The sequence below is a fragment of the Triplophysa dalaica genome, chromosome 4, assembly GCF_015846415.1.
Source record: "Triplophysa dalaica isolate WHDGS20190420 chromosome 4, ASM1584641v1, whole genome shotgun sequence".
In the NCBI taxonomy this organism is placed as follows: domain Eukaryota; kingdom Metazoa; phylum Chordata; class Actinopteri; order Cypriniformes; family Nemacheilidae; genus Triplophysa; species Triplophysa dalaica.
This window is the reverse complement of record NC_079545.1, coordinates 14,975,619-14,995,567: the sequence shown is the minus strand read 5'-3', so window position 1 is coordinate 14,995,567 and position 19,949 is coordinate 14,975,619. Positions and strand designations below refer to the sequence as shown.

General features: G+C 37.4%; 1 protein-coding gene across 1 annotated transcript; it reads left to right on the top strand.

Annotated features, from left to right (window-relative positions):
• The first annotated feature begins 2,375 nt into the window (after positions 1–2,375).
• On the top strand, positions 2,376–19,893 carry fbxw8 (F-box and WD repeat domain containing 8). Its single transcript, XM_056747148.1, has 11 exons — positions 2,376–2,997; positions 3,084–3,188; positions 3,675–3,839; positions 4,021–4,109; positions 4,811–4,962; positions 5,360–5,556; positions 6,111–6,332; positions 13,467–13,594; positions 16,904–17,077; positions 18,929–19,045; positions 19,124–19,893. Exons 1-11 carry the CDS (start codon positions 2,641–2,643, stop codon positions 19,275–19,277), a joined length of 1,860 nt encoding a protein of 619 aa, XP_056603126.1. The 5' UTR covers positions 2,376–2,640; the 3' UTR covers positions 19,278–19,893.
• The last annotated feature ends 56 nt before the right edge of the window (positions 19,894–19,949 follow it).

Sequence of the window (19,949 nt, the reverse complement as noted above, 5' to 3'; positions counted from 1 at the left end):
TTGCCATAGTGCTATAATATTTCCTCGCAAATGCCAGGGGACAATGACATCAGCCTTTATTTGTAAAAGTTTCCCAAGAGACGTTGTGTTTGACTACACTGACCTCAAGAGTTCTACCAAACAAACGTGTACTATAGGTGACATCAGCATGTTGACTTTCAGTAATCAAGAAGACTAGGGGATGGAGCGATGGTCGTCATACAGTATGAATGTAATTGGCGCGCTTGTAATGTAAAGCACAGGTGTGTCTGGGGTTTGCATGTTTCCATTACAACACTACTACAAACGTTGTGATATACATGGATGAGAAAATGTTAACCCAATGATTCCACAAGTTTCTACAGTGCAGATCTGACGGACGCCTTCTCTTCTCTGTTCAATCTGGAGCAGGTCATTCCAAGAGAATCCAAAGATTCATCTAGAGCAGGAAAAAAATCTAAATATTAAAAACGTTCTTTTAAATTTCGATTCATGTTTCATTGTGAATATTTGTTAAACCCTGCTGGTTCATACAAGCAACAGCATATTAAACAATGTGTGGTCCCTTCTACAGATATAAAATAAGATTTTAAAACCAGTTCACAATTTGCTACCAAACTTTCAAAAACCAGTTGATGAGTTTTAAATTTTCTTTATGAATCATGTCACCATACATTTATTTATTATATTATCATTGGTTGGCATCAATGAAGTGAGATTTTGTTTAACAGTATGTTTTATAATAAATGTAGATATATTTGCGATAACATTGTTTTAGCATCTTAAAAGGAGGGAAATGTTCCAAAAATATTTTGTCAAATAATAGTTGTTGATTGCACAAAAAAAAGAAAAGAAATGTTGTGCATATTTAATAAGATGAATTTTATTTTACATATTTGAAATGTTTAGATTTGTGGGTCACATCAGAGCTAATGCGGAACGTTCTCTACAAGTTCTCCCAAAGTTACCAAAACGTTCTTCAAAAGTACTGAAGGAGCATTTTATTAACACTGTCAGTGCAGCAACGTTCTTAAATCACGTTTCATATTTCATCATTAGTTGTACTTTTAAAACGTGCTTAGAAAATATTTTTATTGGCTGGTATTATATTTTATAAGATTTTACAAATGACACATTAACACACCATAATATCCATTATACTTCCACGTATGTTTAAAAAAACGTCCATTTTAAGAGTTATCAAGAATTTGTACATGCTGTATAGCACTAAAATCCTCCTCTTCTCTTTAATGCATTATGTTATTCACCCATCAGCTCGTTCTTACCTGTTGCTGCTTGTCTTTAGATCAGATGCGCGTCGTCTCACCTACAGATGTCGCTTTTTGACTAAAAACACGAGAAGCGTCACTTGAATGACCGTGCATACTATCTGCAAGCTTCGGATGATGTTTTTCCCGTCGCTTCGTCGCTCGTCCTCGATGATTTTATCTTTTGCAGCCCATCTCTTCTGCAGCTGGTCGCCGATCCAGCGCAGTCGGTGCGCAAAGGGCTGCGGAGCGCATCCGTGCGCGCGCACGGATTCTCCAAGCGCGCTCAGAGTCTGCTCCACCGGCAGACAGCACATCGTCTATAATCTATTATTCTTTTCTTTCTGAAATCTCGGTTTGAATGCAGAGAATCGTGTTTTGTTCGCCTGTCGATGGAACAGTGTGTGTTTGTTTCTGTCGGCTGTATTATTTATTAAAGTGTCACATGGTTTAGGGTTTACATCACCATCTCCCCTAAGAGAGAGGTAATGGTTAACTCTTCAATGTCCTCACTTCTCTCTGATCAACAGCTTTTGTCTTTTCGAGGGGTGGTCGTACAATTCACTTGCATTCTTGATATGAATGGCATGACAGACTTTATATACATAGACTTATGTAGCTATAATTTAAAACGTGTTGTGCATAAAACCTGGGCTTTATCTGCGCGCAAGGATATAAACGTTATTACAGAACTTTGGCTGAATGAATAAAAATAAAATGACATTTTGGAGGGTATGTCGTTTTGTGTATTTCTATACATTGTAACTACGTTCTGCGTTTAGGCTTCATTTCTATTTTATTCACTTTGGAATGCAGAACGAAATACAACACCAGAATTATAGAATAGGAATAAAAACATGTCATATGTATAATATTGGTGTATGTTTAATAACATATAAATGTGGAGTACGGGCATATTAAACATAATGTGCATAGTATTACTGAAAAGAATAACAGCATAAGCATGTTTTGGGATTTTATTTTACATATGCATTTTGTGCATTAAATGTGAACTACTTTTTGGATGAATTACTACAAAGGTAAACTAATTTGTGGTATTTTGTATTATAAATGTCGTAAATGATTATATATTATCTTTTGCTGCTTAAGTGGAGAAAAAGCGTCTATATTATTCCAAAAAGCGGTGCATCTAGGCATCTCACAAGTCCTTCTTGACACAACCATTGTCTCGCGCTTCGAATAATTGTTTGTTTGGGTGGGTGAGGCGCGCGGCGTGCGGAACTCAATGTCCCGCAATGTTCCACCCGGCCCCATTTCGCCACCGGAGCGCCGTTTGTTTTGATGTTAACAGCGGTAGTCCTTCAGTCTCGCAAACGAATACGACATTATGAAACATGAATGAAAACACAACATGACTATTGTATAAACTGGAATGGAAGCCGACGATCTTTCGACCTTTCGAGAGCGCTGGAAACATGAATTAAAGACCGAGAAAAGCAGTAAAGACAAAGTGGGATATTTTGGACACCACAGTAAGGAAAGCCCATCTGATCAAAACACAAGCTACTGGCAGAAACAGACACAACCCAGGCACCAAGATCAGCCGCAGTATGTGTCCATCGCCGAGGGTTTGTTGGACGGCAGAACCAGTCCGCTGCTTGAAAGGATCAAGGAGGAGAGGACGCGCAGGAAGCGCGCACCCGAGAGCGATGCGATAAACAAAGGCGCGCCTCCTAAGAAAGTGAGCGGCTCATGCCACAAACTGCTTGAGCAGTTCATTCAGGATTTGGTAAGTGGTTGATGATGATGTACTGGGATTTTGGTGTTTAGTCATGGTTGTCTTAATGTCCTTCTGTTGTGTTGAAATGTGTTCAGAATGAAGTGAATGACATCCCGTTCTTTGATGTGGAGTTGCCCTATGAACTGGCACTGAAGATTTTCCAGTTTCTGAGCAGAAGAGACCTGAGCCGATGTGCTCAGGTAAATACATAAAGACAGATAAATGCAAATTCTATTCAGTTTTATTTTCTACGTTCTGCTGTATCTAGATATATTCTGTTCATTTTTTCTCTATTCTGCTTCGTTCAGTAAGTTAAATTCCTCTTCATTCGATTCTATTCAGTTCTGTTCTTTTGGTTTCTGTTCTATTACAATAAATTCGGTTCTGTTAAGTTTTATTCTATTCAGCTGTGTTATATTCTGATGTTTTCTATTTAGTTTATTATGTTCATTTCTGTTTCTCTTCTTTAATAATCTTTATACATTTACATATATTCAATTAACAGATGGTTCTATTCTTTTTTGTTTAACTACTCTATGTATTCTGATCTAATATCGATATTCTGGGCAGGGGTTTTGAATTAGAGTGCCGTAAAGCAACACAATTTTTGTTTTCAGCCTTCAGAATGATCAAAAATGTTTTGTGATATTAATATTCCAGTCTTTTCTTCCTTAATTTTGTTCCAGGTTAGTAAATCCTGGAAGGTTTTGGCTGAGGATGAGGTGTTGTGGCACAGGTTGTGTCTGAAGGAAGGTTTTCACAGCGGGGCAAGTATCTCTGACTCCCTCTGCTGGAAGAGCATGCTCAGAGACGCATGCAACACTGAGAGCATTGTGAAATCAAACTGGAAGGTAGAACATCTTCAAATTAAAAAAAGCTACATCACTAGATCGAATTGAGGCTAATAATTAGTAGTAATTTAATTACATTTGTAAGATTTTATTGGACAGCCATATGCGTTAAACCTTGACTTTAAGCATTTGTCTCTACAATGATCATCTGAACTAAATGTTTTTGCTCTTTTACCAACAGAATCGTGTTGGGTCTATTCGCAACCTACAGTACGAGTTAGGAAAAGTGTTGTGTGATGTCAGTTCCTGTGCTGGGCTTGTTATTGCTGGGTATGATATTCTATAATACATATGAACATGCAAGGTATAAAATAAGAAAAATCTGTATGTTTTCAATCATCTGTTACATTTTTTCATTTGGCAGACGCTTTCGTCCAAAGCGGCTTACAAGTAGGAAAGTGTCACAATTCACGTGGAGAAAGAACCCAATTGCATGCAGCACTAGTGAAGGGGTTAACAAAGATTTATTAAACAAATCAAAACACCCACAATGGGGAAAACTATAAAAAATACGAACTAGGGTACAAAGAACGACACAACGTCTTACAAACACGGTTTAGGGTAGGCAAGGGCAAGGCAAACAACACGCCAAGGAGAACAGGCAGGGTACATTGCAAAACGAAAGAGCACAGGACAGAACAATGGGAACAGGTGTAGAGGATGAAACACTAATGGAAGGCTAAAGAGGGAACAAGAGGTGCGGGCCCACAGACGAGACTGGAGAGAGCGCATATTATGTCATAACACTAATATGTCTCTCTCCACACAAAACCTAAGGATCTGCCACGATTCTGCCTCAAGAACAAGAAAGACATGACATGATTTGGCAGAATCGTGACAGGGGAGCATATAAACATTATATCAACACCCTAAACAGTACCGTAACTTGACTACGGTAAACCATTGTCTAACTACCGTTGTCTTGTTCTATTAAGTTGTCATCTCACCGTAATCACCCTCTTGTTCTGTAGCTACACCTCTGGTGATGTCCGTCTCTGGGACACACTTCACTGGGACACGTCTTACCTGCGCTCCACGCACTCTATCAGAAACGAGAGTCCAGCACCTCACATCAGTCTTGTACGAATCAATAAAACCATAGCCACAGCTGCTTATGAGAACGGTGAGACTTCTTAATTAACACATTTAAATTGGCTTTGTAACATTTTAGACAGTGAGTTTCAAATTTTAGGACCTTAAAATCTTAAAATAAAAATGTGTTTTAAACCTGGAAAATAGAAAGATAAAACACTTAAAACAAACAAACACAAAATAACAATTAGTCTTAAGTCTTAATGTTCTAAAATAGGCCACTTTTAAAGTATAATTAAAATTTTATATTCAAATTAAATTTCCTCTTAAATATTTTTTATATATAAAGATGTTTTTTTCAAATCCAAATTATACTGGGACAAGATCATTTATTAGGTTCCATGTTTGGAGAATTTCATTATTCGATGGTTCCAGTTTTGGTTGCTGTTGGAGGTGATAACTTTATGTGTCTGTTGTTATTTGTTTAGGTTGTGTAGATGTTTGGAGCACTGAAACTGGTCTTGAACCCATTCATCAGTACCAGCATCTACAGAGGGTTCATGCTCTGGATCTAAGCCCAGACTGTCCAACATTGGCCTCTGCATCAGGACCAGAGGTTCGCCTGGACTCTACAGATGAGCAGGGCTACTGGAGATCACAATGTCTCAATCAGTTACCCAAACCTGTACGTTTATTATTTCTTTATAAGTTTTAATTATTAATGAATCCCTCATATATCCAACCTACATTTATAAACATATAAGTAACATTTTAATAAAAAAAGATAATGTACTTATGGTGATTTTTGCACCAGAGAGACATTTCATGGTGCCAGTGGTGTATTCAACTTTTTTGTGTATTCACAGAGGATATTTATGTAAGTGTCTGATATGTATTTGTAAATGTTTTATTTTTCGAACTGCTGCATCTTATCCTTATTACATTATTTTTCACAGAGATGTAATAATGACATCAATGTTAAAACGTATGTTTACATATTTTAGGAAGTATTGCACAAATCACACCATTGTTTTAATTCTCTTTACGTACTTGATTTGACTTCATTTAAGTCTTATGTTGAATGCACCTTGGAGGCTTTATTCTTTAGAGACCCACAAGATGGTGCCATCGATCGTTACAATTAGTGACGATCGATTATGAAAAAATATAAATATCGGTCAGTATCAGTCGATTTAATGAGTACTTGTGAAGAATCCTGAGATATCCCGTGTCTTTCAGGTAGATGGAGTGCTGGTGGTACCGGGGAGGCGGGACTTCCCTTTGGTCACAGCGTGGGCAGGGGAAAGTGTTTACCTGTTGGATTCCAGACGGAAGGAAGAGGAACCAGATGTTCTGCATTCTGTGTACGGCCACCCGGTCACCTGTGTAGACGTGACGGCCTCCAAAGCTGCTCTGGGGGTCAAGAGCTGTGGTTGGGGGATGAATGATGGCGGAAACAAGGTAGCTGCTCAAACACAGATATATTAAAGGGATAGTTCAGCCAAAAATTCCAATTTGCCGTTTATTCACTCACCCTCAGGCCAACTGAGATGTAGGTGACATTTTTTTCTTGAGTAGAACCATAAAGAAGATTGTTTGGTAAATCCGCAGCCCTCTCTGCTTCATATAAAGGGTGTCTATGGAGTCCACCTGTCTTAAGAGTTCCTAAAGCACATAATTCCAAAAAGCGGCTCCTGGCGACATGTTGACGTTTCGTGAAGCGAATCATTTGATATTTTCATAAAACTGAACGTCATTTTAAATAATATTAGCCATAATATGCAGCCTCTGCACACAATCTTCTTCTTGTAGTATTTGGTGACGGATGGCATACCAGCGTCTGGTACGTTTAGCGCCACCTGCAGAAAGAGAGTGTTGAGGCTGTACAGTATGGCTAATATTATTAAAAATGACGTTCAAATTTATTAAAATATTGAGCGAGTCACTTCCCGAAACGTCACCATGAGCTGCTCTTAGAACGGCAGACACCATATAAAACCTTTATATGAAGCATAGAAGGCTACGGATTTACCAAACAATCTTCTTTATGGTTCTACTCAAGAAAAAATGTCACCTACATCTCGGATGGCCTGACGGTGAGTAAATTATGGCAAGTTTTAGTTTTTGGCTGAACAATCCCTTTAATAATACACAAACACGTAGTTTACCGAAAAGTAAAAATTCTGTCATATATATTTATGTTGTTTCGAAACCTGTATTTGACTCGTTCTTCCGTGGAACACAAAAGAAGATATTTTCAGAAATGTTTTGTGTTCATACACTTGAAGTCAACAGGGGCCAGTGTTGTTTGGTTTCTAACATTCCTCAAACTATCTTCTTTTGTGTTCTCCAGAAGAAAGAAAGTCATAGAGGTTTGGAATGACACAAGGCTGAGTAAATGATGAAAGTGAACTGCCCCATTAATAATGATAAAGAAATGTTTCAAGTTTACAAAAAAATAAGCATTCATTTAAAGTAACTTTGGGTGATTGTAGGCTTTTAGGTACAATTCCCCTTGAGTAACCTAAGGCTAACAGTGGCACAGTGGTGATATTTTATAGACCATCCCCATGAGGTTTAAACCCACACTCTTATTTTTCCCAGAAGAATTCATAACACGGTCACCAACATGTTATCAACAAGTGGAGAATGTTGATCTCATGTGGTCAGTCTCTGATGTTTGGATAATTGAGCTCACCAGTAGAGCGGTGTGTACAGTAGATGTATTCCCAAAGTTACATGCAAGCAAAACGTTTTTCTTTCTTCATGTTGTCTTAGAGATGTACCTGCAACCTAATGAATCCAAAGTTTGGTCCCAGAACCTCTCAAAACGGTCCCTGGTTACTCTCTTAACCACCATAAAGCTCAGAAGTTAATTTCAGGTTAATGATTCCCAACTGGAGGAACATCTACCTCAGGGAGACTGGAAAAGATTTGTTAAAGGTCCAGTGTGTAGGTTTTAGGAGGATCTTTTTGAAGAAATGCAATATAACATACATAACTATGTTTTCAGAGGTGTATGAAGACCTTAAATAATGAAGCGTTATGTTTTTATTACCTAAGAATGAGCTCTTTATATCTACATACACCGCGGGTCCCCTTACATGGATTTCGCCTTTTTGTTTCTACAGTAGTCCTAAACCGTCAAACTGCTCTACTGAGCGCATTTTGTAAATACGTTATCTCCTTCACCGAAGACGCGAAAACGTGATAGCATCTTTGTCCTGTGAGAGCTGCCGTAGTGCTTCAAAAGAGAGGGGGAAGTGAGCCGTTTGTTGCAATTCACAACCTCACCACTAGAGGCCAAACATATATATGGAAAGACACCTTACAAAAATGCTTGATTTACAAAATGTTCTATTTATAAAGTACTAATGATAGATTAAAATGACAATTAATGATTTATTTTTTGAAATTTTAGGTCATTTCAAAAGAAAGATAGCAAAATTAAGTGTATAAGAATATGGAGGTGTAAGAATATTGTGGCATGACATATTGCAGTACCAAAACTTTTAATATGTATCATAGCGCTATAAACGTCTGTTTAATCCTATTGGTTGACCAACATGTGATCTGTGTCAACATACATGTTTTAATGTTTTTTGTGCATTAATTCGCTAGTTGCACAAGATGGGGCCGGTGCACTTTTGGGACGCCAGAGTCGGCAGACTAATGGCCGATCGAATAACACCGTATGGGAAAAGGAGGTTTTTCGGCTGGCAAATATGGGTGTTTTTTCAGATAAAAGAGAATGTAATATGGCAGATCCTCTTTACATTGCTGAGCACTTTGTTAAGCCAAAACAACTTGATATACGACCGGAAATTATTCTCCCGACCCTGGCATCTCATAAACTCACCGGCGCCATCTTGTGCAACCAACCCATTGCTTTAAAAAGTTATCTTTTAGGGTTTAGCTTGCTTAACTCCTATCTCAAAATTCAGTTCCACTGACAGTCCTACTATTTTTTCTTTTGGTTCAATTAATTCTTTAAAAAGTTGTACATACAGTCAAAATGTTATTGACAATTTTTAATGTTTGGAAATCTGTTTAATCTGTTCAATGATGTTTCAAAATATTTGATTTGGTTTAAAGTAATGTTATACAATCGTAATGGTGAGCCCAGTATCATGAATCATATATATATGAATCAAATCATTGCGATGAGATTAAAGATAATTATTATCTGAAAAGTATAAAATAAAAGAATCACAAATCTGGGTTAGTCTAGACTAATTCTTACTGATGTGACCGTAACATTGAGAAACAGCGCTGTGTGAAATTTCTCAAGAGCTTTGAGATTAAACCCGAGCAATCCTCTCCTGATATAAAGATCAGCCATCATGTGAACCATTGCTTGAAACAGAGATCAAAATAAACCACTCCATATCACAACGGACCGTTCTCAATAGTGTTTATCCAGCCGTTTACAGACAGCGAGGGTCTCGGGGGGAGCCTGAGTCCCGTGAGGAATTGTAGTAGTTAATCAGTGAAGCGACGGCTGGAGATGTTGACAGTAATCAGATGAGTGCCTGATAGATGGATGCAGATGGTGTCCTGTTGTACAATACAATACTTTGGCTCTTGTCCACTGACATCAACCCCCTTTAAACACTCTCATTAACCGAACCGGGACGGATATTTAGAGCCGACCGGGAGGGTGAACGACTAGACAGTTTATCAATGTCAGCTTGCAGCAAAATTGTCTTGTTTCTCTGTTTAATGGAAGGCAGTAATCAAGTTTGGTACTTTAGATATGGTGCTGTTGGATTATCATATTTATATAGCAAAATAACTGAATCATGCTCTTGGTTATGTTAAAAAATACCTTTACATTTATTTATATAGCTGAAGACTTTTTCCAATTTACAAATTAGGGAGAACACAAAACATCCCCCACAGTACCACAATATTCATAAAATTATAAATATTATCATTTTTTAGATATCAATTATTCAGATTTACAATTCCCAACATAACCATTCAAAACAAATACTCACCCACAGATGCAGAATTTTTTTTTAATTGTTTTTTTTTTACTTCTAATATTTTAGGAATGAAATATTTATGGATTCATTTCTAAATATTGTAACACATAAGAATGGAACCATACTGTCTGTTTTTCCTGTTGTAACTCAACATCTGCAGTGGTCTACATCTTTCCATTCTGCCAATGGGCTAGTTGCCCAAGTCGGCGCCGGTGAGCTTTTGCAACGCCAGGGTCAGCAGACTAATCTCCAGTCGTATAACAATGTAAAGAAGTCAATCCGTCATATTGCTACTATATTACTTTCTTCTTTTTTATCTAAAAAACACTTTTTTTTCAATATTTGCCAGCTAGAAATCCTCCTTTAAATCAGTGTTATATGATGGAAAAATTACTATTCCGACCCTGGCATCCCAGAAGCTCACCGGCGCCATCTTGTGCAACTTGCGAATTTATGATTAGCTCTTTCCTGTCTGCCTGATGTCATGTCTCTGTCAGTAGTGTTACATGTTGGCATGATTTTCAAATTGCTAGGGGGTAAGATGTGTCAGTGCCAACACTGCTGATCTAAAGTGTGTGTTATACAGTATGCCTCATTAAAACCTGTCAAAAGCACGAGTTCAACAGTGAGACATCTCTCATTCGTCAACGTTTTTCATTTTACCCTTAAAAATGAATCATGGTTTTATTGTAAAAATGATAAGGGTTTTACTACAGTAAAAGTAAGTTAGTTTACACTCTAAAAAGTTAACCAAGCATTGGGTAAAAGGGACCAACCCAACGCAGAAAATGTTTATAACCCAGCATAAGTTAATAGGCAACCCAATAATTGGGTTTGTCATTTTATAAAGTTTTTTTTTGAACAATTTATTTCTATAACCACAGTTTTGTTAGAAAATATTACTGTTTTAAAACAAGGGTGATTTTACTGTAGCTCAGTGGTTAGAGCATGGCGCTAGCAACGTCACGGTCATGGGTTCAATTCCAGGGATTGCACATACTCAATGTATAGTACAATGCAATGACAGTGGCTTTTTTGATAAAAGCATCTGCCAAATGCGTACATGTCACTCGTATACGTGTACTCTACTATAGTAAACCCACCATGGTACATTTTTGTAAGAGTACATTAAAAGAAGCCATATTGTACACAATTGTTTGATTGATTTTTCCCAATTAAGCAGCACATTAAAGTTTTGTAATGCTATATTTTATGATGATAACTGTATTATTATATACCTTACATAGCTCTAATATATAACATAGATCAATATATACAATACATTTTAACACATTGTATTATTGTTTTATGGTCAGAACGGCTCTAATTTAAAGTGATCCAACAAATTCCAAAAAAGTTAATTGCTATTTCTTAGTATTTGTTTGTCGGATCTGTGTGAACCTACACTCACCTAAAGGATTATTAGGAGCACCATACAAATACTGTGTTTGACCCCCTTTCGCCTTCAGAACTGCCTTAATTCTTTGTGGCATTGATTCAACAAGGTGCTGAAAGCATTCTTTAGAAATGTTGGCCCATATTGATAGGATAGCATCTTGCAGTTGATGGAGATTTGTGGGATGCACGAAGCTCCCGTTCCACCAAATCCCAAAGATGCTCTATTGGGTTGAGATCTGGTGACTGCGGGGGCCATTTTAGTACAGTGAAGTCATTGTCATGTTCGAGAAACCAATTTGAAATGATTGGAGCTTTGTGACATGGTACATTATCCTGCTGGAAGTAGCCATCAGAGGATGGGTACATGGTGGTCATAAAGGGATGGACATGGTCAGAAACAATGCTCAGGTAGGCCGTGGCATTTAAACGATGCCCAATTGGCACTAAGGGGCCTAAAGTGTGCCAAGAAACCCCCCACACCATTACACCACCACCATAATTGCATTAATGAGAAATTGAACAGGTGTTCCTAATAATCCTTTAGGTGAGTGTATATATAGTACATATAGAACCATGGAAAAAATTAAGAGAGCATTCCAAATTTTCATTTCAAATCAGCATTTCTAGATGAATTATGTCCTTTCCAGTTTGGTGTCTGTTGAATTTCATCTAAATCAAGTGTGTGAGTGACATACAGTCGTCCAACAGCAATGTGAAAGACACATGAAAACTATGATGAAAAACGAGGCTATCACATAAAAAAACATTTAGAATTTTTTCTAAATACATTTACATTACTTTTGTGTTGATTAAAGTGAATATGAACTTGTTTTCTTTGCAGTATTTGAGGTCTGAAAATATACAGAGCATATTTTCTGTTAGTTTGACCTCTTTCTCCAGTTTTAATTTTCTGCAAATAAATGCAAATAGAAACAATATTTTTATTTGCAATTTGGGAGAAATATTGTAAGTAGTTCACAGAATGAATAAAAAATTATCATTTGTGACCCTGGACCACAAAACCAGTCTAAAGTAGCACAGGAGCATTTTAATTATAGCCTGAAACACGTTGTATTGGTCAAAATGATTGATTTTTCTTTTATGCCAAAAGTTCACTTCATGTTCCATGAAGATGTTTTGTTAATTTCCCACTATAAATATTTGAAAACTTTATTTTTGTGATTTATATGCTATGCTAAGGACTTAATTTGGACAACTTTAAAGGCGATTTTCTCAATATTCCTAACAAACCATACATCAATGGAAAGCTTATTAATACATCTTATACATAAATTCCAATGTCACATTTTACCTAAACACATACCTATAAATATTACTTTCTTAAATCAGAAGATCGGTGATATGTTTAACTTGATAATTACAGAATATTGGCATATTTCGGATGTCTTGATGATAAACTCCCATTGGCTGTAATTTTGGTTTCTCTCAAGGATGTTGGCAGGCAACATGGTGGCTCGCAATTACTCGTGTCTGGCCCAAACCGAAGGCACTAAACAGCTGGCACGAGCTCAATCCTGACATCATGCGCTCCTTCTCTTTTGTTTAACATCTTTATCTGTTGCCTCAATAATTTGTATCCAATTTGGCCGTACCGTTGACTTTCCTTTAGTCAGTGTTCACAGCTGATGCAATCACCTAACCAATCTCTCTTTGGTTTGAATTACCTCAGAGAAAACGTTTCATTTGAGTGGGGTTAGTCACGAGCTTCGGATGTTTAAATTATCTGGAGGAGATGTGGGTTGGTTACGGTATCTCTATGGGGGTATTTCGTTGATTGTTGAACTCGCTTTTATCTTTGGGGTCTCAAATAACTTTCAGACGATACGTCCACACGACGACCGTCTGTTGCATACTGCACGCAAAAACAGCAAGAGTATAAATCGGTGTATACGATGGGATGGCTTTTGTGTTAATTGAGTAAATTGGCGCAATTGTGCCCTAAAGTTGAAGTACTTAATAATTCAATGGCACAAATAAAAATTTCTGCAAATATGATTTGATATAGTTTAAGTTAAATAGACTGCTTATTTTTTGTCTTTAACTTATTGTGTCGGCCTGAATTTTTTTGTTAAAAGTTCCCAAGACATGGAAAATGTGTTGGCAGACATCTGCGGATGCAAACTGTGGGCCTGACAAAAAATCCTGTGAGTTTTACAATCACACCAGGAGTTTTCCTCTCTCTCTTCAGATTCAGGTGTACAGCCTGGAGACCAGACAGTTGGAGATAACCGTGGGGAACTCGGCGGGGGACTTCACCTGCGTCAACCTGCGAGACAGCCCCCCTCACCTGCTGGTGTGTGGAAACAAAGACAGGCGGTACGACACAACATGTGTATCTAATCTATCTCTGTTACGTTCACACATGCACACATTTCTGTCAACTGTTTGGCATACTGAAACCTCTTGCGACTGTAAATTTCTTAAAGAGAGAGTTTGACATATAGTAGCGTTCTCATTTACAAATGCAGCTGGCGTTAAAGGGACACTTCACCCAGAAATGAAAATTCTGTCATCATTTACTCACCTTCGATTGTTCCAAATCTCAAAATGTCTTTGTTCTGATGAACACAGAGAAAGATATTTGGAAGAATGCTCAAAACCTGTCAGATTTTGCCCCCTATTGATAGTGGTAGTCAAAAAGTGGTAGACACTTTTGGTAGGCAAAAGTGCCCAATAATTGTTTGCTGTACTGCATTTTTCAAAATGTCTTCTTTTGTGTTCAACAGAACAAAAGTATTTTTCCTACTGTGGGAGTCAACTTTCTGTTTCTGACAGACATTAAAGTGAAAGTTCACCCAAAAAAATTCTGTCATCATGTTACAACCCTCTTGTCATTAATATGACTTTCTTTCTTCTTCAGAACACGAAAGAAGATATTTGGTGTTGGTACCCATTGACTTGCATTAGTTTTGTGTCCCTGTAATAGAAATTAATCGCAATCGCTGTTGTGACATTCTTCAAAATATCTTCTTTTGTGTGATGAGAGGAGGGTGAGTAAATAATGAGAGAATTCATTTTTTGGGTGAACTGTCTCTTTAATAGATGAAAAAAAGGACATCCGATAACCAAGACTACAGCAGAAAAAAATGAAACATGTCTCATTCTTTTCCAAAGTGGAAGAACTTTTTTTCTCACAGCTGCGTTCCTGTCAAAACGGTGTGAGCACTCATTCTCGCTCTCAACTATTTTTGGCTTACCTTGAAAATCATTTCGCAGAGAGCTTCTGAAAAGCTCAGGCACTTACAGAAGAGGGGGTAGTAATGATGAAAAGCTCTCGGTTTGAAAGGATTGTGTTATTGTCAGTGGGGCATCACCGAGTGCTATTGATTAAGTGGACAAAGAGATGCCGGAGACTAGAATAGACGCGGTGCATCTGCCCGGCAGAACCACGAGCGCCGTCCACATCGGATGTCTATGTCTCAATTAGTCTTCGCTGAATAAAGAGCCATTTCATTGACACTCGTGACAGCAGGAGCGCTATTTTGGCAGGTGGAGAGTTGCTTGGCAGGTCTTTGTAAATAAATTCCAACTGCATCTTCGCTTGGATACTTTATGGAGTGCCAAGAATGAGGACCTGATGTTTCTATGGCCAGCTGCGGCCTCTTTTAAAGCATCCCTTCTTGTTTTTCTTCTAGCCACAATTTTGACAAAGCGAACACTCTCACCTTTTGTCCGTCTTTGATGGATAAATGAAATGAGATGGTCCTTCGAGACTCATTTTGGCTGAAATAATTTGACCCCACCTGATCCAACGCTGGGCAAAACACCAAACAACCCAGAGAAAATGGAGACTTGGGTCCTGCCCTTTGTAAGTGTGGCCGAAGGCCAGGACCTAATGCATCAGTTCTGCTCTCTCCGGTTTTTCAGCATCTGCGCTGTGAAGAGAGAGAGAGGGAGAGAGAGAGAGAGAAAGAGGGGAATAGGACAGATAAAGGTTGGCTCTGTTTGTGTTTTGGTGCCTGATTGGATCTGGCTGTAAAGAAAAGAGAATTGTGTCTGGCTTAACATCTGAACAGGAAGTTTACACAGCGTGAAGGAGCCATAAGATATGTGTCCAGCTTTGTGCATGGAGAGAGAAAATGAGAGGGAGAACAGAGCTTGTGTTTTGCTCATAAAAAAAGAAACATTTATGGATAAATGGGACCAACAATTTTCAAGAAGCTGCTCTGAAACAGTACAATTACAGTACCAGTCAATAGTTTGGAAACACCGAAATGTTTCTAATGGGTGTCGAAGAAAAACATTTAGATTGTTAAAACGACAGTACTTTACCAAAGACACGTGTGAAGCTATTGATGCAAGTTCGTATCCGTCTTTTGCCTTCATTTCAGTATCAGGCATCTATTTTTAACAAAACGAAGATGTGCAAAATGGAATGAGAGGTGGTTAATAATAAAGTGGCAAGGTAATCATAGACTAGCATGTCTATGGGGTAGCATGTCTTTATTGTCCCAATAATAATTCAACTTCTGTCATCATTTACTCACACTAAAATTGTATACATTTCTTTGCACATTTCTTTGTTCTGCTACACAGAAAGGAAGATATTTGGAAGAATGTCAGTAAACAAACAGATCTTATCCCCCATTGACTACCACAGTATTTGTTTTCCCTACTAATGGGTCACATACGTTACTAACTAAAAATAGCACATTGAATTTGTTTAAGAGGAAAATGTGTTTTGTGCATTGAATTGCTGACTGCTAAGAGCAAACAGAAAATACTGAAAATAATTATAAACACAACATCATTTTCCTGTTCAGTCAATGATATTTTCACATTGCGTGCATATTATTTTAATTTACATTTCTTAATTTTAAGACGTTTATTTTGTAAATTTCTGTCACTGGTGTCTGATTTGGATGTGCATTCTCCGTGCATGAATTCATCTCTCCTGTTATATTCAGTTGTTGGGGCTTTAGCTGCGTGACACCAATATTCTTGATGAATTAAAAAAAGCCTGTCAGCTGACAGCTCAGTAAAACTAGATCTTCTCTTAGCATTAGATTAATGACCGCCTCAACCAGGCGGTAGATATATTACACCCTTTTACAAGAACAAATGCTTCGGTAAAATTAAACAAGAGCAACAGATATGGACGTCCCCATAATTACTCACAACATTAAATCCTGCCTGCCTATTCATTAACTATTCATTGTGACTAATATCTTTTGTGCTCTAAGTGATTTTTCTGTCCAAGCAAAATTAAATTTTGTCGATTATCTTTTGGAAAGCGCCGGCATGGAGTCATCTTTTGGCTGCCTTTGGTACCATTAAAGAGAACAGATGGATTTGAGCTCCTTTGGGTCTGGAAAAGTAATTTCTTTGTACTGGCCACTAATGTCAACTCACACTGGTGTTCTGTTAGGGGAATAAAGCTGTTGTATTGTCATTTTCTGACATATTAGTCTTGCATAGCCAAACTTGAGAATATTGGCATAAAGTCTGAAGAACTGAGGAAGAAATTGTGGGACGGTTAACTTGGCCGACATTACAAATGTTCTTTAAAACCAAGTTGTACTTCTTCAGGGACATGCTGACGAAACAAAACTGTTAAATGTTGTTCTGCTACTGACATGTCGCACAGTGTACAAGTAATGACATTTAAACGTTCTTCTGTTTCAGTGTGAGAGTGTTTGACTTGCGTACCGGCTCGTCGGTTCTGTCTCTATATGCCCATCACATGGGCGTGACCACCGTCCAGGCAGATGATTGGAAGATTGTCAGTGGTGGTGCTGAGGGATTGATCAGTGTGTGGGAGATGAGGATAGGAGCCAAACTCTGGGAAATGCACAACAGGTAACAATACTCGCTTATTTGTTCCAATACTAACATGTCCTCAAACCCCAAATCACCCTCGACTTTGTAATTCGACTTTTTTGAGTTTGGAAGGTTTCTTTTTTAAGTTATCTTTTGACTCGACAAAATCACCCAGAACACCCTGGCAACCCTACAGACGGTTTCATAGCAACAACATTAACAAACATTACTGCGCATGCGTGCGTTTGTGGACAACCCTTAACTTTCGCTACACATCCGCAAAGAAAAGATTGCCTTTAGATTTTAAATTTAGATTCCGATACCAAGCTATACCGCTAGATGTCAATGTACCATATTGTTTCTATAAATGTGTCACAGTTACATGACCCATATTTATTCAAATTAACATACAACAAAATTCAACAAATTATTTATATAATACAATTATTATACAATAAAAGAATTACATCATTTATTTTAATATTTAAATGTATTAAATATAAATAGTTATATTATTAGCTACTCGACAGTCCAATAAACAAACACTGACTGGAAGTTATCTTCCATCCAGGCGCTTGTCAAATGACTGAAATGAGGTTGAATAAATGATTATTGTCTTTTAATTTTTGCATGAACTAGCCCTTAAAGGCAAAATGTTAAACAGGTGTAAAAGGACCACATACTAGAACCACATGTCAATCAAAGACTGGCCTGTGGCTCAGTGGTTAGACCTAGGGTTGTCATGGTACCATAAACATGTCTTACTTTACTATACTAGCTGAAGTATCTCGATTCCAAGTAGTATCACGATGATGTGCAATGTTCATAATTCAAATCTATACAAAAAAACACAGCTTTAGATGAAACATTTTGTATTTACTATAGTAAACTGTATTCTACTTTGCACTAGAATATGTTGTTGTATAAACTGTAGTAATTGGATAAATTGTAGCAAATACTGTAGTACACTTAAATATTTACTATGGAAAGACTCAAAAACACTAGTGTCTATGAGTTTTAGTAGTTTACTGTAGTAAATACTAAAGTACAATAGATAATTTTTCACGTGGAAACCAATTCAAATATGGGAGAAATTTCATTGATACAGCAGTCTTTATAAAGGGAAATATTAGGCTTACTTTAAATGCAGAACTAAGACTGCCAATAGGTGGCGTCAATTTTCCATGGAATTAGTGAATCATTTAAGCAACTCCTTCAAACAGTAATTTCATTCAAAACACACATTCATTTAGAGATAAACACAGCAAAAAGGCAGATGTTAGTGTTCAAATGAATATTAATGCGCATATGCAACAAAAACTACGATACTACCATGATACCGTTTTAAAAATAGAGAGGCATCGTAGGTATTTTGAAGCTTTAGCATTGCGATGCTACCGTAGCACCGGTACACCGTGCAACCCTAGTTAGAGCGTGGCACAAGCAAAGCCACAGTCATGGGTTCGATCCCAGGGGATGCTTATAGTCAGAAACAAATGCATGTCGAATACAATGCAATGTAAGTCGCTTTGGTTAAAAAAGTCTGCCAATTGCGTAAATCTAATGTAAATATAATATCACAATTATACCGGTATATTGTGACACCCCTAGTACAAAGAAAGACTATAGTTTTAAATATTATTTGTCATTCTTTTTGTCGTCCTCATGTGAGATCCTGTGGACTTGACTGATCAGCCCAGCTCCAGGCAATCTCCATCAACAACCAAGAGCACCCTTGTTATTTTATTATTAATGCAAACTTTTTGTCTGTTTTTGAAACAATTCAACATTGTAAAATGCGCTTTATAAATAAAATTGAATTGAATTAATCCAGATACAGTTTCATGTATAATTGACATGGATATCACACTCTCTTCTGTGTGTGTACAGGCACCCGGTTCGACATATAGAGTTTAACGGCAGCACACTAGTGACGGCTAACATCCCTGATGAGAAGCAGCCTCGTGGGGCTTGTATCACAGACGATGACCTCACCGCTCACCGAAGGTGACTACAGATGCCTGCTACGTTATCTTTGCTTATGTTTGACAGACTATTTATGTTGTATTTGTGTTGTTTCTGTAGACACAGGGGGCTGATCTGTCACTATGATTTCTCTATGGACTCATTGGCACCGGACCATGTTCTGCCCATCTGCAGGTCAAACTACATCGAGTCGTCCGGTTACAACTTTAATATTGGCTTGGCCATGCCTTATGATATATTGAGTGGCCTTTAGATTGCCATCTGTTTTGCAGTTCTTTAGGGTCAGGCTTCACAAAGAAAACATATTTTGGTATTTACTGAAAAGTCATTCAAATCATACTTTGTAAAGTCGTCTGAATTTCGATGACTCAGTTTTATATGGATGATTTTCTCTCTGCTGAATTCATGGCCTAATTGTTTCATTCCAAAAATCACTTTTGTTTCCATAAATCTTTCTTTTTTCTGGTTCATACAGAGAACGTTGTTACTACAATGACTGCTAGAAAATAGTGACGAGTACATTCATTTTCAATAATTCAAATTCGTAATCGTGGATTATTCCATACATGGGTATTTCTGAGTCCATCTAACCTTTATATTATATCAATTAGTGTTTTAAAAGCACAATAAGAATATCCATGTATTTTCTAAAACAATGATTATTTGATTGTCTTGAATATGAAGAAAAGATTACACCCTATGGGGAATTCAAACAACAATAATTTGTGTAATACATAATTTTGAGTATAAATTAAAGCATACTTAAATATTAATAAGTCCATCTACTTTAATGTTTTGAGTACCACGTGTTACACACCCCCTAATATGTATAAAAATAAAACCCTCATAATAAATACATATTTGCCAAATAGTTTGCATTTCATTGTCATGAAACGGTTGGTCCAGTCAGATAAAGTGAACCAGT

What these genes read in the sequence shown, in the direction of transcription:
- fbxw8 (XM_056747148.1), top strand. Translation starts at nt 2,641, where the DNA reads ATGGAAGCCGACGATCTTTCGACCTTTCGAGAGCGCTGGAAACATGAA. An exon ending in AGCAGTTCATTCAGGATTTG is followed by an intron (nt 2,998 to 3,083) that starts GTAAGTGGTTGA and finishes AAATGTGTTCAG; the next exon opens with AATGAAGTGAATGACATCCC. An exon ending in TGTGGAAACAAAGACAGGCG is followed by an intron (nt 13,595 to 16,903) that starts GTACGACACAAC and finishes CTTCTGTTTCAG; the next exon opens with TGTGAGAGTGTTTGACTTGC.